The sequence below is a fragment of the Phocoena sinus genome, chromosome 11 (genome assembly GCF_008692025.1).
Source record: "Phocoena sinus isolate mPhoSin1 chromosome 11, mPhoSin1.pri, whole genome shotgun sequence".
NCBI classification, from domain to species: Eukaryota; Metazoa; Chordata; class Mammalia; order Artiodactyla; family Phocoenidae; genus Phocoena; species Phocoena sinus.
In genome coordinates, this window is record NC_045773.1 from 62977492 (window position 1) to 62999674 (window position 22183).

Sequence of the window (22183 nt, forward strand, 5' to 3'; positions counted from 1 at the left end):
ACTGGGAACTCCATGATGACAGCGTAACTCCTCGGCCTGCCCACTTTCACCAGCACTCAACCCTCAGGCTTCTATTTTGAAGAACCCTCTAGAAAGCCTTTTCTTTGGGCAATCCTTCTTAAGAAAAGAAGGCTCCAGGCCAGGTCCCTCCCAAGAACTCACACAATCAATCAGAAAAGCATTTACCTCCTTGTCCCATTGTTGGAAAAAGTACAGCTTGCTCCCAGTGCTATTACTTAACTGCAGCTCCAGCCACAATAACCTCATGGAGAGTCAGACACCCAGGGAGTTCAAGCACAGTTTTACAGGTTATAAACATTGTCATCCCTGTGAATGGGACCTGTAGACTTGTACAGTGTGCAACCTAAACAGCCATCCTCAGAGTTCAGACACTAGTCCACTGAATTCCAGAGGACACAGATCAAGCACCTGAAGGGACTCCCTCAAAGCCTTTCTCACTTGGATTGAGAAGGGAGGACACACACTTCTCCCCCTCCCCCCAACAGGGAAAATGCCATAGCTCTCCCAAGAACTTCCTTCAGAGGAATCCTCTCTCTTTGCTCTCTTTTCTCTTCTACTCAACCTCCTAGCTCCATCTTAAATTACTTCCAAGGGTCACAGAAACAGTTTTTGTTTTTGTTTTTATGACAATGTAGCTAATGAGAAAAATGAGAAGCTAATCTTTGGGGTCTTGTTTAATCTTGTTTCAGTCTTGCTTTATTCTAGAACTAGTGGGTTATTAATACAAGCAAATCCCTAGAATGACAAATTTTCTTGAGCATTGATCAGGTATCAGGCACCATGCTGGGTACAGAGATTCAAAAAAAAAAAAAAGGACACTACAAGGACCTTGTCCTCCAGGGTCACATAGGATAGGGAGGGGGAAACCACGTTAGTATAATGTGGCAGGTGTCACGAGACAAAGCTATACCCGTGGCATTGCAGGAACATGGAAGAAGGCACATAGAACAGTCTGGGAGATGGGTGGGAAAGAGGCAGGCAGGCACATCAGGGAAGGGGTCGATGAAAAGAAGGTTACTGACGGAGAAGATATGCTATCAAAACTTGTTGATAAAGAAACTTATATTATTTTAACCCTGAGGCCACAGGACTCAGTATCTCACTTTTATTAAGCCAAACGCTGCCAGGAAAGCAAGTTCTCTGATTAACAGGCGTCTACGTTTTAGAAGGTGGACTCTTCAATGGTGCCACCACAAATGAGAGCTGGTCCTCGAGGCTTTCATGGGTATACTGTTTTCATTATTTGACACCAAAAGGCAGCCCTCAGTGACTATACGCTTACAGTCGGAGAACTCGTGCTCTGTGTTTTGCAAACTGCCTCATGCTTTCAGAAGTGCTTGCAATGTACATGTTTTCTCCTTTCCAAGTGTGTCTTATCCAAAACAGTGCTGCCACCTTTAAAATGTCACAACAGAGCATATGGCTCGCAAGTGTCCACTTACGTCAAGAAGCTCTTAACTATATTGAGCACAGCCCCAGCACAGCTGGCATTTCTAGAAGTTATTGGGACGAGCAGTGGGAACTCACTGGGTTTGCTGCAGTCTCCACGAAAGTTTCCGCTTCATTGATGGACCTCATGTTTATTTTCCGGAAGTCAGAGTTTGATGGGAACTCTGAACACATCTGTGCTGCGGGCCTGAACTTATCTTAGCCAGGCCTTCCTGCTTCAAACCTACACGTGTCTGAATAATAAAACATCTCCCTTTGGTTCCCCTTGAAAAGGCAATGCTTGGAGTCTATTATCTGGAAATTCTTGGCATGTGGCCTCTGCTCATTCTGTGCGTCCCATTTGTTCGCAGAGTCACTAACAGCTCCTCTTGCAGGCAGGTTCCACCTCCCACAATAAAGATGGAGACAATGTGGGGGGTGGGGGTGGGATGAACTGGGAGATTGGGATTGACATATATACACCACTACGTATAAAATAGATAACTAATGAGAACCTGCTATATAAATAAATAAATAACTCTTTTTTACAAAAGAGATGGAGGGGCTTCCCTGGTGGCACAGTGGTTGAGAGTCCGCCTGCCGATGCAGGGGACACGGGTTCGTGCCCTGGTCCGGGAAGATCCCACATGCCGTGGAGTGGCTGGGCCCGTGAGCCATGGCCACTGAGCCTGCGCGTCCGGAGCCTGTGCTCCGCAAAGGGAGAGGCCACAACAGTGAGAGGCCCGTGTACCACAAAAAAAAAAAAAAAAAAGAGATGGAGACAGCATTGCTGTTCCCTGTGACCCGTCTACGAACAAGCACGTCCTTCTCAGTGAGGACAAGTGGATTAACTCTGGTGTGGCCCAGACCTCAGCTGAGATCTCCAGGCCTTTTTGATATTTATTTATTTATTTATTTTTGGCTGCGTTGGGTCTTCGTTGCTGCACAAGGACTTTCTCTAGTTGTGGCGAGCGGGGCCTACTCTTCATTGCAGTGCGTGGGCTTCTCGTTGCAGTGGCTTCTCTGGCTGCAGAGCACGGGCTCTAGGCACACGGGCTTCAGTAGTTGCAGCATGTGGGCTCAGTAGTTGCGGCACTCAGACCCTAGAGCACGCAGACTTAAGTAGTTGCAGCGTGTGGGCTCAGTAGTTGTAGCTTGCAGGCTCTGGAGCGCAGGCTCAGTAGTTGTGGTGCACGGGCTTAGCTGCTCTGCGGCATGTGGGATCTTCCCAGACCAGGGATCAAACCCGTGTCCCCCGCACCAGCAGGCAAACTCCCAACCACTGTGCCACCAGGGAAGTCCCCTGATATTTAAATAAAATTGGCTTGACCTCTCAAATTCACTGCCATTGGGAAGTTCCATGCCCTCACCTGCATTTCAGGGACTGGCCCAGGGCCATAGGCTTGTGTTTGTCACCTCCGACCCCAAGTGACCCCTCTGTTGGACATTCCATCACAGCCTATCTCCATAGCTCTCCTGTCATCTCTGCCCACCTGGGTGACCCTTCATTGATTTCCGCTCAAAACACCCACCCAGTGTTTATGGAGAGCAGGCTTTACCAAAACTTCTGTGCCATGGAGAGTCCTCACCCCGCAGAATGCAAACCACTGAAAACAGATCATGAGGCCCTTTTGCTGTTCCAGGTACTTCAGCCACTGGCCATCAGAAAGTCCTCCAGGGCTCCTTTTCCCCCACAGACTCCAGTTCATGTTGTGCAGCTCAGCTCTCGTCTCCCTGACTCCCCATCTTCCAGACAGCCTGCTTCCAGCTTCTCGCTTCTCCTCATTTCATGAGCTCCTGAGCTAGTAAACCACATAACTAAAGAGGAAGGGAATCTATTAAAGGGGGGATGGGGAGCAGAGGGATAAATTAGGAGTTTGGAATTAACAGAGACATACTCCTATATATAAAATAGATAATCAACAAGGACCTACTGTATAGCACAGGGAACTATACTCAATATCGTGTAATAATCTATAATGGAAAAGAATCTGAAAAAGAATATAATAATGTATGTATGTATGTGTATGTGCGTGTGCGTGTGTATATATATATATATATATATATATATATATATATATAAAGCTGAATCACTCTGGTGTACACCTGAAACTAATACAACGTTGTAAATCAACTATACTTCAATTAAAAAAAAAAGAAAGAAAATTTAAAAAAAGAAAACATTATAAAAAAAAAGCAATTAGATCCCGTGCAGCTCAGGGAATCACTGTTGGAAGACCAGAGAAACAGGCCAGGGAAAGGAAAGAGCAAACGGGGGTTTTGCAGCCAGAGCCACAGCCAAGAAGAGATTCAGTCACCACAGCTGCCCCCACAGAACCGTGGAAGCCACAGCTGGATGTCCCAAAGCCTCCAGCTCTTGATCCCGAGGCTACTCAAAGTGTGGTCCTTGGACCAGCAACATCAGCATTACCTGTGAGCTAGTTAGAAAGGCAGCATCTTGGGCCCCACTCTAGATGTACCTGGTCAGAATTGCTATCTAACAAGGTTCCCAGGTAATTCCTGTATCCATTAAAATTTGAGAAGCAGCATTCTAAATGCCTTCCTACTGAGAGTAGGAATTGAGAACTGGCTAAGTGATCAGAGCTATAATATACAGCAGATACATATACTTTGGGGACCATGGGCTAATGTCCAGTGATTCTTTCAGCTATAAAAGCTTTTATAAAAGACACGTTTTAGCTCGAGAGTCCCTGTGAATTGTTGTAGGAGACAACTAGGATGAGTAAAAAGCAAAATATCACCATACTTTTCATCTTTGTAATTTATTGTGTAGTCAGTATTATATTTTTATGCAACAAATGTTTATTGAGTACCTATTATGTGTTAGGCATTGTCTTGTTTCTGCAGTTGCAGCAGTTAACAAGAAGAATTCCCTGCCCTCGGGCCTTCATATCCATCCTTATTCAGCTCAGTTTTGTGGTCTGTCATTATAATACTTCTTGGCATACACTCTCAATTCTCTTGTTCTCTAACTTCATCTTACTCATTCAAAATTTATTTATTCATTCATTTATTCACCTAGTCAGTTAATAAACAATGACTCATCATCCACTATGTGCCAGGCACTGTTTTAGGCACTTGGGGCTCATCAGTGAACAAAACAGATAAAGATCCCTGCCCTCATGGAACTTACATTTGAGTTGGTCTGTGGCAGAGGATCAGGGGAGGTTGGTGAAGGAGAGGTGGGCGCTAGCAATGGAAACAAATAAATTACCCACATTGCAAGTCCCCTTCTCCAGTTAAATCCAGCTCTCTGGTTTCTCTGCAGTTGAACGTGGCTTAAGAAAAACACACAAGCAGGCTGACAGGTCTCAGACCAACAGTCACGGCCATTGACCTCAACTGGGCCTTCTATCCTGCTGGGCAATCCTAGCCCATGTTCTCCGTCACCAATACCACCTACTCTACCCTAGTCTTTGCTGATAACTCACCTAATATTTTCAATCTCTTTCTAAACCTCTATATTCTACAAAGGTTATACTCCCCAAATGCCAGAGCATTCTTTCCAAAATACCAATCTCATCATGGCCATCTTTTTGTTAAAATAAACTTCAACACGTAGGTCCCCATTGCTTTAAGAATAAAGATCACATTTCTTCAGACACAGACATAGAGATCAGACTTGTGGTTGCCAAGGGGGAAGGCGGGAGGGAGGAGGATAGACTGGGAATTTGGGGCTGCAAACTATTACACATAGAATGGATAAACAACAAGGTCCTACTGTATAGCACAGGGAACTATATCCAATCTCCTGGGATAAACCTTAATGGAAAAGAATATTAAAGAGAATGTCTATATGTGTGTAAAACGGAGTCACTTTGCTGTACAGCAGAGATTGGCACAGCATTGTAAATCAGCTCTACTACTTCAATAAAAAAAAAGATTGAATATCTTAATATACACTACAGCCTCCTGTCCAGGCTCCCTTTCTACCCATGTTCCATGCCCCCTATTTCCAGCATACCAACCGCAGCAGTAGTTGAGTCCTGGCACGTGCAGCTACTCTGTGAATGTTTTTCAATTGAAGTGTCTCTTAGATTTTCCATTTCTGCCATTTATTCTTCCACTTGGGTTCATACCTCTATCTCAAATAATATTCTCCTGAAAGAATTATCTCAGGGTTGTTCCCGTGAACAGCGTGAACTGAAATTAACAGTCTTGAACAGTTGAAGACAATAGTGTTGGTCCCCACACCTACCTCTTGACGGCCCTTTCCATCATCATATCAGCATTACCATAAATACTGATATAAGGCCGACTTTTTTTTTTTTTTTTTGGATGTTGGGGGTAGGAGTTTATTAATTAATTTATTTATTTTTGCTGTGTTGGGTCTTTGTTTCTGTGCGAAGGCTTTCTCCAGCTGTGGCAAGTGGGGGCCACTCTTCATCGCAGTGCGCGGGCCTCTCGCTATCGCAGCCTCTCTTGCTGCGGAGCACAGGCTCCAGACGCGCAGGCTCAGTAGTTGTGGCTCACGGGCCCAGTTGCTCCGCGGCATATGGGCTTCTCCCAGACCAGGGCTCGAACCCGTGTCCCCTGCATTAGCAGGCAGATTCTCAACCACTGTGCCACCAGGGAAGCCCCAAGGCTGACTTTTTATCACAGTAAGAGTAGAGTTGAGTGCTCTGGTCCTTTGTTGGACTAAAGGAGGTAGAAATAAGAAGGATCATTTTGGAGTGAGTCGTCCTCCATTAGCTTTATGTCAACCATAGAATAAAGAGCTTTCTTTGATTTAGTTCTAACACATTCTGGGCTGGAGATCTATGAGTGGGAGTAAATTTTTAAAAATCAAAAGAGTTTTTCCTACAAAAAAGCTGGCTGGTTGCTGTACACCTGAAACTAACACAACGTTGTTAATCAACTATTCTCCAACATAAAGTTTTAAAAATTGTTTTTAAAGCTGGCTGGAATTCAGATAGAAGTGGTAACTAAGATGTTATCCAATGAGTTGAGAGGGGTCAGGAGAGCTAGAGGCAAATACATATAGAATCATAGAGTTTTAGAGCTGCAAAGACACCCGAGATGATCCAATGTGAGCAAGAATCTCCTCCGTGTCACCTCAGTGCTATAGCTTTTTTTACGTGCACCCTTCTAATCATAGGGAACTGGCTCCTTTTCATCACTAGAACCCATTTGTTATCAGAGTTCTTCTTCCTTATTTTTAACGTTTTCCCCTGGAGTTTCTACCCATGGGCCTAATTTTTGACACCTTAAGCTACAAAAATTTTAATTGAATCCCCTTGCTACCCAACAGCCCCCAAAACACTTGCACCCAGGAGACTCACTTCTCCTAAGTCCTCTCTGAGTTCTCCTTTTCTGCAGATGATCCCAACATGCCCAGCTTCCTTCCAGCCACTTCCTTCAGGATACAGAAAAACTTCTTAGTATGCCACAGCGGCCAAGCAATGTTGAATGCATGACCTGACTAATGGAGAATAATTAGAACATTTATTTTCTATGATGTATTTTTCTTTTATTGCCGCCTAAAATCAGGGTAACTTTTTTAAGCAGCCACTTCACACCCTTGGTGCCTATTTAAAGCTTGTGGTCAGTTATAACCCTCTACATTTTTTTTTTCCACAGGAAGTGTTGCCAAAGTATTTCCCCAAGCTGCATGTGTGCTGGAGTGTGTGTTCATCTCAGGCCGCCCTGTGGATCGCCGGATAATAGAGACTGGTCGTGAACCTTACTCTGTTGAACTGCACGATGACTCCAGCGATACTGGTGCCATATGTGAGCTACCCCAAGTTCCTTTTCTAAAGAACAGTCTATTTAAAAACCCAATCTTCTCCAAGGACCTGAGGTGACCAGGCTATTAACCTTTCTAGTAGCTCATTTTTATCCACAACCTTCCCTTTCTCTTACCAAGTACACACATTCTAATCTGCTTCCAACAATTAAATACCCACCTAGTTAATTTTCTTGCCTCACTCCCGGGTTGATTGAGTTCTTGACTTTCTTGTTTTTAAATACTGAGCAGGTCAAGAAACCCAAGCCCTCTCCACCAACCAGGGCTCCGCCCTCTGCCCCGGGGTGGCCTGAAATTGAAGCCAAAGCGGGGGAGGAGGGCTCAGAGCGCAGGCTCGGCAGCGCTGCAGCCAGAGGGACGACAAGAGGTCACTCTAAAAACTGCTGCTGCTGGGACGCGTCAGGTGGCTGCTGGTGGCTCCCCAACGGGTTTTCCTTCTCCCTGTCTCTCTCTCCACAGATTGCTTCTCAGAAGGAATCTGCTGCTGAAACTTCACCATCACAAGTCGGGGACGCCCCTCACACAGGACGGTAAGGACCTGGCGCCTCAATCTCCAATGCTGGTCTTCTAATCCTGGGGTGTGAATGGTGGGGAGGGGGGGCGTCTGCGTTCGCGGTGCTAGAGCAATTTCATTGACAGTGGTCCACAGCTGGGTCAGATCCTCCTGTTGGAGCCAGAAGACATCTTCTTGAAATCCAAGGGATGCAATAGATGAGAAGAATGTCATAGCAATAGAACTGCATGCTAAGGATGCCTTATGAAAGTAAAGTGACTTGTAATTTCTAACAATAATTTTAAGTCTCTAAAGCCTAATGTAGGTTTTTCTTCCTCTATTTTATAGAGAGGGGAGGGGGAAAATAAAATTCTTGGGTTTTGTTCATAAAGTTTAGAGTTTCACCTCCATTTTTTGTCAGGAACCGTCAGGAACATTTTGTATCTGATAAGTTTAGATAAAATGTAATCAGTTTTGTTGAAATGGGTAGCAAACAAATCAGACAACTCTTTGAATCCCCAGAAATAGAACCTACTGACAAAATCCCTCCTGCAAAAAAAGAACAGCTTTTAATTTAACTGTGAAACCAGTTTTTGTTACAAATGTGTACCTATGGCAATGCTGACATATGTTTTATGCTAGAAATCATTTTGGAAATGAAACAGTAAAGTAGAAAAGCCCCCTAAAGTTGGACTTCACTGAAAATGGCAAGAGGCAGAGGCTGGGTGTTTCTATTCCGGGGTCAGGCTACCAGCCGACACACGGCGGGGCTGGAATGTGGCGGTGACCGGGAGCGGACGCAGCTGACGCCCCCTTGGCAAGAAGACCTTCTGGGACCCCAGCTCATTCTGGCATGAGAGTGACAGTGACACTTTGGCACACATGGCTTCCCAGCTTGCCCTGGGTACAGTCTCTCCCAGGAGGCCAGGGTGGAGGGCAGCAGGAGAGAGAATGCTCTTACATATACAGTGACAGTTCTTTTCTGTAATTGGTTCTAGGAGTTTTCATCTGAAATCTGTTTCAGGCCAGGAGGGACAGGTGTGATCCTGTCACATGGACTTGCCCCCTTGTAGAAGAGGGTAGAATTATGTTACCATGTCTTGGCAGCCTCATTTCAGTCCAACGGTTCTGGATCTGTTTGGGGTTATGGACCTTTTTGTGAATCTCTGAAAGCTCTGGGCCCACTTTATAGAAAAATACACATAAACACACATGCACAACATGTTTTCATAATATTCCAGAAATGTTCATGGAATTCCTGGGCTCACCTGAAACCCAACCCAGAAAAGGGTTGCCTGATAAAATACAGGACACCCAAGTACACTGAACTTCAGATAAACCACAAACCAGTTTTTATTATAAGTATGTCCCAAATATCACCTGGGATATATTTAAATACTAAAATAGATTGGTGGTTTTTCTAAAATTCAAATTTATCTGGAGATCCTATATTTTTATTTACTAAATTTGGCAACTCAGACCCAAATGCATGACTTGCAGATGGAGAATCCCCTGTCTCTGTTGGTTTATCCATATCTGATCATGAGTTGATGCTAGGGTTCTAAAAGGCCATATTGGGGGGGCGAGTGGAAGGGGGGAGAAGTGATACAGACCAGACTTTGACTATTCTGACAGCAAAAGCCAGCTGTTTATTTTTAACTCTCTGTAAAATTTTACAAATGAAAGGTACACATCTCATCTGACAGATGATTAAACTGAAATCCTAAAAAGCTGAATGTTTTGCCATAGGTCTTTCAAATGGTTAGAGCAAAATTACCATCAAAACCCGATTCTCAGTTCTGTGACAACCAAAGGGACATTAGTCTTACAAACTAGATTTCTAACCCCACTTCCTGCAACCTTAACGTACACACACAGAAGACAAGTAAAAGAAAGAGCTATTTTACTACAATTTTCAACAAAACCAAAAATCTTAGCACAGGGTCCTTACATCCTGTATCCAGGTTTGGAAAATAGAAGTTAGCTTTATGTATAGAGTGTGTATATGTTATAGATAGCAGGCCTCTAGCTAAGTTGAGCCATCAGAAATTGATAATATTTGTCTTTAAACAAAAATTGATAATTCCGTATTCAACCTGACACTGAAAAGGAGGTGTCTGATTCTCTGATCAACAAATTCATACAAGATCTCCTTGAACTTACTTCTGTTTTTGGCTTACCCAAACTACTAGAGTTTCATAGACTTACAACCCCTAATAGGATAAAGAAACCCATAGGCTCTGATTGTCCCCAAACGAATCTGTCTTACAATTAAAAGGGCAGCTCTTTTATTTCAGTGTTTGGAGCTATAAAGAACCATTTCATGTTCTCCATATCCAAACTTTGATTTTATAAATTTGAGTTCCACCTCACTCAATCTCAATCTTCCCATGTTGGAAGGAGTTAACTTTTTAACCTGTGACAGATTTCAACCTGCGCTGGATATAAGGGCTATATAGGGGGTCAGGGTTCAATCTGGGTTTGAATCTTTGCCCTACTACACGTTATATACCCAACCTGTGACCTTGGATATGTTTTTAAAACTCTCTCTGAACCTTAATTTCTTCATTTGTAAAATGAACATAATATTACCTGCCTTTTAGAATTGTCACAATGCTTAAATTTTAAAAAATAAAATCATGTCAAGTATTTACCTAGGCTCAGCACACAGTTATTCCTCAAGTTACACATGCTAGCTCTACAATTATTATTTTAGGTAGAAATGAAAGTAATAGTTTACATTGAATACATAGTCTAGATTCGTGCTTGGTGATTTATATTTAGGAATTAATTATTCACATGCTTCAATTGGCAAATACAAAAGATCACGGCAAATTTTGTTGCTGTTGTTGTTGCGTTACATGGGCCTCTCACTGTTGTGGCCTCTCCCGTTGCGGAGCACAGGCTCCGGACGCACAGGCTCAGCGGCCATGGCTCACGGGCCCAGCCGCTCCGCGGCACGTGGGATCTTCCCGGACCGGGTCACAAACCCGTGTCCCTTGCATCGGCAGGCAGACTCTCAACCACTGCACCACCAGGGAAGCCCGATCACGGCAAATTTGACGGCTCACTTAACTGCCCAGCTGTTACCACGTGTTGAATACACGACACTATCATCATAGAAATGACACAAGAGCCAAGACCGGCAGTGGGCAGTGGGAGGAGGGCGTGGAATCGTGCCTCTGTTGCCCTTCTGCCACTTTCTAACAGGCAGCTCTTACAGGGGACCTGGGAGGCTGCTCTGGGCACTAGTGGATGGAGTGGGGAGGGAAGGAGGCGTGGGGTCCACGACCAGAGAAGAATTCTCTGAGCTCCCTCCACAGAATGAAGGGATAGCTCCGATAGCCTGGGGAGCCTTCCACAACCTTCTGCGCTCTGTGCAGTCTCCTCTTTTACCCAGAAGGGGAAGGGACGGGGGGCACTGCAGTGCCTCCAAATAGCCGCTCATCCGACCTGCTCTGTCCAGCATGTCCTGCTACGGCAGGGCCACTAACGGTCCCGGGGCACCTGTAAACTCTTTTTTGATCCCAAGGGGACAACTCACTAGAGCCCCCTGGCTGGGGAGGGAGAATCATGCCCTTCGTGCTTCAGGAAAAACGTAGAAACAGTCTTGAAACTGTCCCAGTTGCAGGCAGCTCAGATAGGCTGGTCCCCTCACCATGCAAACCCCATGCAGACTGACCATGACCCCAGTCAAAGTCCTCCCTGGGGTGTGGAAATCACAGCGACTGCCCAGCTACCAAGCCTGGGGAGGGGGTTTCCTGAGCTTCTGGCCACAAGGCCCTCACTCATTAAAAAAGAAAAGAAAAAGACAAAAAGCTTTGAAAACAACAAGAGTAAGTGAAAGCCCCATCCAGCTTGTTGAATCAATAAGAATGGAATGCTTTAGAAATGGATTACTCGGGCTTCCCTGATGGCGCAGTGGTTGAGAGTCCGCCTGCCGATGCAGGGGACAAGGGTTCGTGCCCCGGTCCGGGAAGATCCCACATGCTGCGGAGCGGCTGGGCCCGTGAGCCATGGCCGCTGAGCCTGCGCGTCCAGAGCCTGTGCTCCGCAGTGGGAGAGCCCACAACAGTGAGAGGCCCACGTACCACAAAAAAAAAAAAAAAAAAAAAAAAAAAAAGAAATGGATTACTCAACACCAGGTCACACTCTGTATTGTATAAGAACATGTACAGGCAACTCGTTGTAACCACTGCCTCTTCCTCGTAGCCACGTTTTGGTATCACTGTGACCACCATTTGTGATCATTTACAATATGACCCAGGGGTGCATAGTGAACATTTGTATAACTGTAAAAATTATATATGTTATAATTGAAAAGACAATGAGACTTCTGTGCAAATTGCTTTGACTACTTGTTCACATATGACCTTGGAGCTGAGTAGTATGTTTCTGTGAATATTCCATTTTTTTCTAATCATCCTCTACAAGCCCACACCATCAGCCTGGCAGTCCAGCACCGTGACCAGATGAGCAAATGGAAGTGAGTTAAACTATTCCCCTTTCCTTCCATTCATGAGTCCTTAGGCTGCCCTCTTATAACTTCTTTCCTTTAAGGCTGCCTTTGCTTTTCATTCAAGTGTGATTGTAGGAAAATGCTGGTTAGTTGGTCAATTGGCATGGGGTATGTGTGTGTGTGTGTGTGTGTGTGTGTGTGTGTGTGTGTGTACCCAGCGTGACATGTCAGAAAGGCCTCAGTGTGAGGGTCCTAGAGAGTCATCAAAGGCTTCCCAGTCTGCCCTGTGAGAACATAGCCTCTGGGTTTTGATCATCCATGGAGAGGGAGCTGGTCTCCCCTGCAGTAGGGACTGGAGCACACCCTGTAGCTCTCCTACCATACTTGCCTTAAATTGAGAAAAGCCATGGCCGGAGCCCCACCTCCCTGGGAAATGGAAGAGCAGGGCCAGAGGAAGAGCATTTCTTGGGATCTAGGGAGCAGTGAACACCTCTGCAGCCTAGAGGACAACATCAGAGCCTGGCCCAGCTTCCAAGAAGTGAGCCTGGTCCCCAGACTCCTCTGAGGGGTCTTCAGCATGTTATTGGAGGAATATGGCCCAGACTGAGAACACCTGGGCAGGTGGATGGAGAGCCTCACCTTCGAGGTGCAGACCTAGGAACAGGATGTAATGGCAGTTCTAGTAGAGAAAGACTGAATTTATGAGCATATCTGGGGAAATATGGCCACCAGGAAGTGGTCTGCAGGCTCTGATTTCAAAACTCTCTTAAATGGTCTCCTGAATCTCAGAGCTAAAGAAGCCAGTTACCTTTACACAGTGATTTTGAGGATTCTAAAAACCCTCTCTTATTAAGAAAATATGTATATATTTAAAATATTAATAATATTAAGATTAAATTAATGTAATTTGATTAATGTTAAAATATTATGTAAATAATAATATAATATTAGTTTAAAGAATATGCGTATATGTTCCACAGTGGTAGCTCTGTTAGAAATTGTATGTGAGTCATTGGAGTACAGTGATAAAAAAAACCCAAAAACTCCAAAAAACGTGCATCTCTGGGAGGAAGAGTAGATTTGCCCACTGATGGATTAGCTTGGATCATCTGTCAGACTAGCTAATGTGTCACCCAGTAGGGCCCTGGAGAAATGGGACAAGGGCAAGAGAATTCAGATAAAGGGTCATGAGGGTTTCCACGGGAACACCAGGGGCAGCAAGAAGGCCAGACCATGGAGGAAAGAGAAGGCAGCAACAGAAAGTAACAGAAGGAAGCCGTGGAGGAAATTTGACTGATTTCACTAGGGCCTCAGTGCGCCCTCTCCTTCCTGGAGGTTCCTTAATCCTTCTCACTTGCATAGCAACTCATCAAGTTCAAACCCTTCCTGGTATCCAGCATCCTTTCTGTATCCTCGTGTTACCTGCCTACCTGTCTCCCTCACTCCAGCAATCTTCTTCGTCTGCACATCCCGTGCCGAGTCACTCCTCCCTGCTTCCATAACAGGCATTTCCTCTGCTTTAAAGGCCTTCCCCCTCCTATACCTACTCCTCTTAAAAACCTTTCATTCCTGGAACCGGCAAGGTTCCTGTTATCTACAAATCTTCCCATCCTAACCCCACTCCAACAAAACAGTTCCTTTCATTTGAAATCTGAAGTCCAGGTTCATAGATTCAATCTGTTCTATATAATCTGTTATTTTCCTGACATAACCTATGTCCCAAGTTTCTTAAATTTCCAGGGTTACCTTTCTCATTCATAGCAAAGTAAATAATCTGTTCTTCAGCCTATGTCATTGCATGAGTTCCATTTCTCTCCCTGGCATTTTCAAAAATCCCTTAGAAATGTTTAACTGTTCCAGAAATCTACTCTTGATCCCCATGACTGCATCTCCATCCTGTGGCCACTTTCTCTGATTGGTTTCACCCGAAAGCTTAAACAGGTTACTTCCTTCATTCCCTAAAACACATCTAAGAAGGTTATTGATTTTAATGAAAACAATTCAAATTTTTTGAACATTCGCATTTTGCAAGACACCCTATGAAATGCTGTACAGACATTTCTCACTAAGCTTTCATGGACCACCCGACAGGCAAGCACCATTATTATCTTTACTTTAGAGGTAAGCCAGTAGAGTGGAGACTCTAAGAGGTTAGTAATCTATGGAAACTCACAGCTCAGATAAATAGTGGAGCTGGTATTTACATTGTATTTTCATTTTCATTCTCATTCAGTTTGAAATACTGTCTAATTTCTTCTTTGACTCATGGATTATTTACAAGCGTATTGTTTAATTCCCAGGATTTCCTCCAAAACAATGAGTGGTTATAAGCCTGACGTCCAAATGAGTAAAAAATTGCCCATAGGACTTCCTCCAGGAGAATAGACAGGGCCATTTCCAAAAACACATTTGTGCTCCTACTGGTAGAATCTACTGGGTTTTTGTTTTGTTTTGTTTTGTTTTTTTAAGTTACTCTGCTGCGATTCCCTACTTTCTTGTTGTCATTTTGTACTTGTCATTGTTTATCTATTTAACACAGATTACGTATCGTATTTGCTCCATCACTCCCAGTACAGTGCCGTCCACACAGCAACAGGCGTCTGATAACTACTTGCTGAACAAAATTTTTTAAATTTTCCCCAGAAAAAATCCAACAAGGGGACACTTACCACCTAAGTCAAATGCATTTGAAGACTAAAATGATGGTGGGTTGAAAATCTGTTTCACAAGGTAAGGATGCATGTGGCTTTGCCTGCAAGAAAGAATGAGGAAGGACAAATGTGCTACAGTCTTGTAAACAAAAACAAATGTGAATACGACAGAGCTTAACGAGGAAGAAAAAAAGCCCTGGCAAAGCAAAAGACCTTCTCTATTTCCTACCTACTTGCTACTCTCCTGCCACATGGAAAAGAACAGGAACAAACACAACAGAAATGTTATGGAATTGTTTTTAACATCTATTCCAGTAATTAAACTGAAGACTTTCAAGGGGGATCAAAGCTAAGTTTTACCTCTCAGGATGAACTCAACAGTGAGACAAAAACACACACACACACACACACACACACACACACACACACACACACACCACCCCTCAAAAAACTATAAAACACCTAAACATCTAAATGTGCATCAACAAGAGAATAATTGAACAAGTTTTATATATCCTTACTATGGGAATCTATGCAGCTGTTAGGGACAATGATATAAATTTATGTATGTGCTGATATGGAAAGATGTACATGAGTACATCCAAGTGAAAAAAGCAAACTGCTGAATAATACAGCATAAACTTGTTTTGACACAAGTTCTCTTATAGTGGTATGCTGGAGCTCATGAGAACCAATTTACATTTTCAGGAATTTAGCAAACTGGTTGTTGGTAGCTTAAAACTAACCACAACGAGTGTATTTGTACTAAAGAAATTAGCACCTTGCAAATAAGGGGTATTTTCCCCCCCTGGAGAGTTGATTTACCAGCACACCACTGCTCAAACTATGCAAATATAAGTTTGCATAAGCATATACAATTATCTGGAATGATATAAAGCAAACTGTGAGTTGTTGAACTACACATACTGATTTTGTTATTTTTAAAATGAAAAAAAAAAATGGATGAACCTAGAGATTATCATACTAAGTGAAGTAAGCCAGACAGAGAAAGACAAGTATCATATGCTATGACTTCTATGTGGAAACTAAAAAAACAACAAAAACAAACAAAAAAAGATACAAATGAACTTATTTACAAAACAGAAATAGATCCACAGACATAGGAAACAAACTTATGGTTACCAAAGGGTGAAAAGGGAGGGAGGGATAAATTAGGAGGTTGGGATTAAAATATACACACTACTATATATAAAATAGATAACCAACAAGGACCTATTGTGTAACACAGGGAACTATACTCAATGTTTTGTAATAACCTATAAGGGAAAAGAATCAGAAAAAGAATATATATATTCTGAATCACTGTGCTGTACACCTGAAACTAAGATGACATTGTAAATCAACTATACTTCAATAAAAAATAAAAATGAAAAAAGTAACACCAGTAATTTCACAAGAAAGTGAAAGGCTATAGATAAAATCCATCTAAAAGTCTAAGTGGGGCTTCCCTGGTGGCGCAGTGGTTGAGAGTCCGCCTACCGATGCAGGGGACATGGGTTCGTACCCCGGTCCGGGAAGATCCCGCATCCTGCATGCCGCGGAGCGGCTGGGCCTGTGAGCCATGGCCGCTGAGACTGCGCGTCCGGAGCCTGTGCTCCGCAACGGGAGCGGCCACAACAGTGAGAGGCCCGCGTATAGCAAAAAAAAAATAAAAATAAAAAGCCTAAGTGTAGCATCTTCTGATGACTATGCCCAATATTTTGAGAAGGGCTAAAATAATTTAATCTGTGATACTTTAAGGGCCATGTATTTATTTGGTAAACTTAATATATTTCAAGGCTACAGTTAATATTAGAGCTGTTCAGAGCTATGTAATAGAGCTAAATCTACACTTCCTATAGATTTAAAAACTGGTTCAAATATTTATAACATTGATAATAGGAAATGGTTACTGTCCTTAATATGTCAGCATCTATATAAATATATTTCTAAGAGGCACATTAGTAGATTTAGAACTTTAGTGTCAAAGCATAAAAATAGTTTTTATTCTTAATGGGCTGCTAAATTATTATTCAAAAGACTGTATCAGTTATACTCCCATCAACAGTGTATGGAGAGTACCACACCAATATCTGATATTCTGAATATTTTAAAATATTTTAACCACTTGATAAGCAAAATTTGATGACAAAAAAATAAAAAGGCTCTCTGGATTTCAGTTGACAGTTCTCTGATTATTGTTAGCTCAGCTTTTTAAAAATATTAACTGTATTTTATTTTCTGTGAACAACCTTGTTGCCTAGACATAGTCTTTGTCCACTTTCTACTTGGATTACCTTTGACTTATTAACTTTATGAGCCCTTTAGATATCGTTAGGGAATTCCCTGGCGGTCCAGTGGTTAGGACTTGGCGCTTTCACTGCTGGGTCCCAGGTTCGATCCCTGGTCGGTGAACTAGGATCCGGCAAGGCCAAAAAATAAATAAAAATAAATACTGTGTTAACTTCACTTTAACCTTTTATCTGTCAAAAATGTTACAAATATTTGTCTTCACAGTCTGTTGCTTGTCTTTTAAATAGTTGGTGCTGTTTTATAGATATACATTTTCATTTTTTTAATATTCAGATATTTCAGTCTTCCCCTTTATGCTTCTGGATTTTATGTTATGCTTAAGAGGGTCTTTCCTACTCTAAGATTTTTTTAAAAACTACTTTGTTCTAGTTCTTGTGTAAGTTTGTGTGTGTTTGTGAGTCATTTAGAAATTCAACTGGAAATTATTTTAGTGACTATGTAGAGTAGAAAGTACTTGACTATCATTACAATTCCTTATCCATTGATTGTTAGCCACGTTTATTCTAATATATATTCTACATTTAACACGGATTCCTGAATTTTAGTGTTATAATATTTTATTGAGAGAGAAAAACTTCAGGGTAGTTGTCATTCACTTTTTCCTGAACATAAACTAAGCCCTTAAAAAGATGTTTAACTACTATTCCATAATAACTGTACAGGTAGATCAGAGAATATTGGGTCATTTCTGCTACATAAAATTACTTGGCCATACAGCTATTGAGAGGTCTCATTTGATAATATAAATGTTTCTAGAATTGTCTACAATGATCGATGCTGAAGTAAACGGTGAATAAGATGTGCATCTAGTTTAATGTAAGTCTTTAAATCTAGTTTTGAGACTTTAATCAATCTACGTTATGCCATTAAAAAACTACTATCTTATTAAAAAAAGGAAAGTTTCTCAATGTAGCATTTCAAAGTTTAATGCACAATTAAAATAAAACCGTGTCTTTTCTTTTTTTTTTTAGCAAGTTCTTGCCTGTGACAGTGTGTTTGCCACCATGGCCCCCAAAAAGAAGACTGTCAGAAAGAACAAAGGCAACATCAATGAGATGACCATCATTGTAGAAGACAGCCCCCTCAACAAACTCAACGCTTTGAATGGGCTCCTGGAGGGAGGCAATGGCCTTAGCTGCATCTCTTCTGAATTAACAGATGCTTCTTACGGCCCCAACCTCTTGGAAGGTTTAAGTAAAATGAGGCAGGAGAGCTTCCTTTGCGACTTAGTCATCGGCACCAAAACAAAATCCTTTGACGTTCACAAGTCAGTGATGGCTTCTTGCAGTGAGTACTTTTACAACATCCTAAAAAAAGACCCCTCTACCCAAAGGGTAGATCTCAGTGATATCGCACCGCTGGGCCTGGCCACGGTCATTGCATACGCCTACACTGGAAAGCTCACTCTCTCCTTGTATACCATAGGAAGCATTATTTCTGCTGCTGTTTATCTTCAGATCCATACCCTTGTCAAGATGTGCAGTGACTTTCTGATACAAGAAATGAGTGTTGAGAATTGCATGTACATTGCTAACATTGCTGAAACATACTCCCTGAGAAATGCAAAGGCAGCAGCCCAAAAATTTATCCGGGATAACTTCCTTGAATTTGCAGAATCAGATCAGTTTATGAAACTTACATTTGAGCAAATTAATGAACTTCTTATGGATGATGACTTACAGTTGCCTTCTGAAATAGTAGCATTCCAGATTGCAATGAAATGGTTAGAATTTGACCAAAAGAGAGTGAAATATGCTGCCGATCTTTTGAGCAATATTCGCTTTGGTACCATCTCTGCGCAAGACCTGGTCAGTTATGTTCAGTCAGTACCGAGAATGATGCAAGATGCTGATTGTCACAAGCTTCTTGTAGATGCTATGAACTACCACTTACTTCCCTATCATCAGAACACATTGCAGTCTAGACGCACGAGAATCCGAGGGGGCTGTCGTGTGCTTGTCACTGTGGGGGGCCGTCCAGGCCTTACTGAGAAGTCCCTTAGCAGAGACGTCTTGTATAGAGACCCTGAAAATGGATGGAGCAAGCTTACAGAGATGCCAGCCAAGAGTTTTAATCAGTGCGTGGCTGTGATGGATGGATTTCTTTATGTGGCCGGTGGTGAAGACCAGAATGATGCAAGAAATCAAGCCAAGCATGCAGTCAGCAATTTCTGCAGGTACTGGCTCTTTTATTAGGAGTAGAAATCGTTCAATGTTATGAGGAAATTGCCCTGACATAGAATGAAATCAATCATTAGCTTAATTCATTGGCTCAGTAAATCAATAATAATAATAATGCCACATTACATATATATAACACTTCACATTATATAAAGTGCACTCACATATATTATGCATTATAATTTTCGCAATAAGCCAATGAAGCGAGCGCGGAAGATATGATGATTCTGATTTTACATGTGAGAAATTTGACACCCAGAGAAGTGACACCACTAGTAAGTAGAATTCACATTTTCTCATTTCTGGTCAGGGTGCTCTCCACAATGCCCTGCCTTTTTGAAAGAAACTGGGTGCAAATTTAGTTTTTAACATTAAGTGGTAAGAAAGATTAAAATGATACAAAATTTCTTTTTAAGTGGACTGTTACTGATGACTTCAGATTTATAACCGGCAACCAGAATGAGATCATTAAAAATGTGGCAGCTAATTAACTTTAAATATTTCTTTAAAGACTGAATACCATCAATATTTTTGATACATGTAAACAAGAGTAAAAGCATGATAAATCCTGCAGAAAGTGGAATTCAAATGCATATTATTTTTGTATATTTATAATAAAAAATTAAACCTCCATATACATGAAATGTTCAGAAAGTCATGCTTCTATCATGGTAGTGGTTCAAAGGCAAACATAGCTAATGAGCAAGATCTGAAAATTCATCTAGTAAATCATAAAAAATATTCTTTATTGTTTCATTATATGTACATGTGTGTCATTTAAACGAATCCAAACAATTGATTTTTAGCCCTTAATTTATAGCTATGGTTAAGTTTTGATTTGGAGGTGAAATGAGACAAATATGAATGAACATCAAACAGAGTCAGTTCTGTGTTTACAATACTTGGAACTATGGAAAGTGTTAGTTTACTATGGGTGCCTTATTTTCCTCCTGCTGATAACTACTTGTACCCAAGTCACTGTTTTTGAGGTATTGACTTCAGTGCTTATGGTATAATAACTGTAATGCTGAACACTGAAAAAAATATACACCTACACTGAAAAGTCAGACCTACTAATAAGTGCTAGAAAATAGAGAAGCATCAAAAGTTAAAGTTTTGTTGATGCACTGGGACATGAGTTCTATTATTCTCGATCTAAACAGATGACAGAAGACTTAGTGACTTAGCTTTACAGTGGCAATGGCCAGGAGAGGTGCGTGAACGAGAAGGGGTTTGTGAGAACGTAGGAACTCAGTCAACTTTCTTGATTAAGCCATGAGAATGAGCTAGGGGTGGCTGGTGTCTGAAGATATGTGGAATTGACTTTAATGTGGCCATATTCCCTTCTCCGATTCCACAAATATCCAGCTTCCACCCTTCCTCCACGTGCGCATCCCCTAAATCCTGCGGGATGATGGATTTGAATATGAAGAAAAGGGGACTGGAGGTCGGTCTCAGCGGGGTGGTCTCCCAGTAGCTGCTTTTATAAACGGGAGGAGGGGGGGTCACCTATGCCTGCCCTGCCTTTACCAAGGGTCACATATTTTTACTGGTTGAGAGAGGATTAGCAGCCTCCAGGCGAGGAGCTGCGATGGGTCCCCAGCCTCCTCGCAAGGATAGTGTCGAGTCTCCCACGTCCTGGTTGGCGGCGTCACCTGGGTTCCCCGGCTGCCGCCCACAAGGCTGTCACGCTTGCTCTACCACTTCCAGATACGATCCCCGCTTCAACACCTGGATCCACCTGGCCAGCATGAACCAGAAGCGGACGCACTTCAGCCTGAGCGTGTTCAACGGGCTCCTGTACGCCGTGGGCGGCCGCAACGCCGAGGGCAGCCTGGCCTCGCTCGAGTGCTACGTGCCGTCCGCCAACCAGTGGCAGCCCAAGGCGCCCCTGGAGGTGGCGCGCTGTTGCCACGCCAGCGCGGTGGCCGACGGCCGCGTGCTGGTGACCGGCGGCTACATCGGCGGCGCCTACTCGCGCTCCGTGTGCGCCTACGACCCGGCCCGCGATGCGTGGCAGGAGCTGCCGGCGCTCAGCACGCCGCGGGGCTGGCATTGCACGGTGGCGCTGGGCGAGCGCGTGTACGTGATGGGCGGCAGCCAGCTGGGGCCGCGCGGCGAACGCGTGGACGTGCTAACCGTGGAGAGCTTCAACCCGGCTACCGGCCAGTGGAGCTACGCGGCGCCGCTGCCCGTGGGCGTGAGCACGGCGGGCGCCTCGACGCTGCACGGCCGCGCCTACCTGCTGGGCGGCTGGAACGAGGGCGAGAGGAAGTACAAGAAGTGCATCCAGTGCTTCAGCCCCGAACTCAACGAGTGGACGGAGGACGACGAACTGCCCGAGGCCACCGTGGGCGTGTCGTGCTGCACCCTGGCCATGCCCAATCACGTGACCCGAGAGTCCCGCGCCAGCTCGGTGTCCTCCGTGCCCGTCAGCATCTGAACCCGGGGAGCCGCGGGCTCGCGGGGGAGAAGATAGGCGTCGCGGTTCAGCAGTGAGCTAAAGGAAAGGAAACTATCTAACATTTACTACAGGGAAGTCTTTTCAGATCCATCGAGGCATCTGCCTTGGTGGTTTTCAGTTGCTTGTGTGGCATCATCTACCTCTCTGTCGATTTTTTTTTTTTTTTTTTTTTTTTTTTTTTTTTTTTTTTTCTTTTTTAAGCAAAATACAGAGCCGGAGCCAACAAAGGAAAGAAGCCGTTTATTTCAGCGGCCACTGGGTGGCAGACAGAACTCGCGGTGGGCACTTCCATCGCGGCATCCTTTCTAAACATAGAGCGGTTACACCCACATTTGAGATTGTGCTTCTGCACTTCAATACACACGAAGCCTGTGTGAGTAAGAGATTTCTCGTACAAAAGTTTATTT

The 22183-nt window shown here is 43.4% G+C and overlaps 1 protein-coding gene across 1 annotated transcript; it reads left to right on the forward strand.

Annotated features, from left to right (window-relative positions):
• Positions 1-7676: 7676 nt before the first annotated feature.
• Positions 7677-21755, forward strand: KLHL31 (kelch like family member 31). Its single transcript, XM_032650457.1, has 3 exons — positions 7677-7746; positions 18104-19308; positions 21023-21755. Exons 2-3 carry the CDS (start codon positions 18137-18139, stop codon positions 21753-21755), a joined length of 1905 nt encoding a protein of 634 aa, XP_032506348.1. The 5' UTR covers positions 7677-7746; positions 18104-18136.
• Positions 21756-22183: the final 428 nt, after the last annotated feature.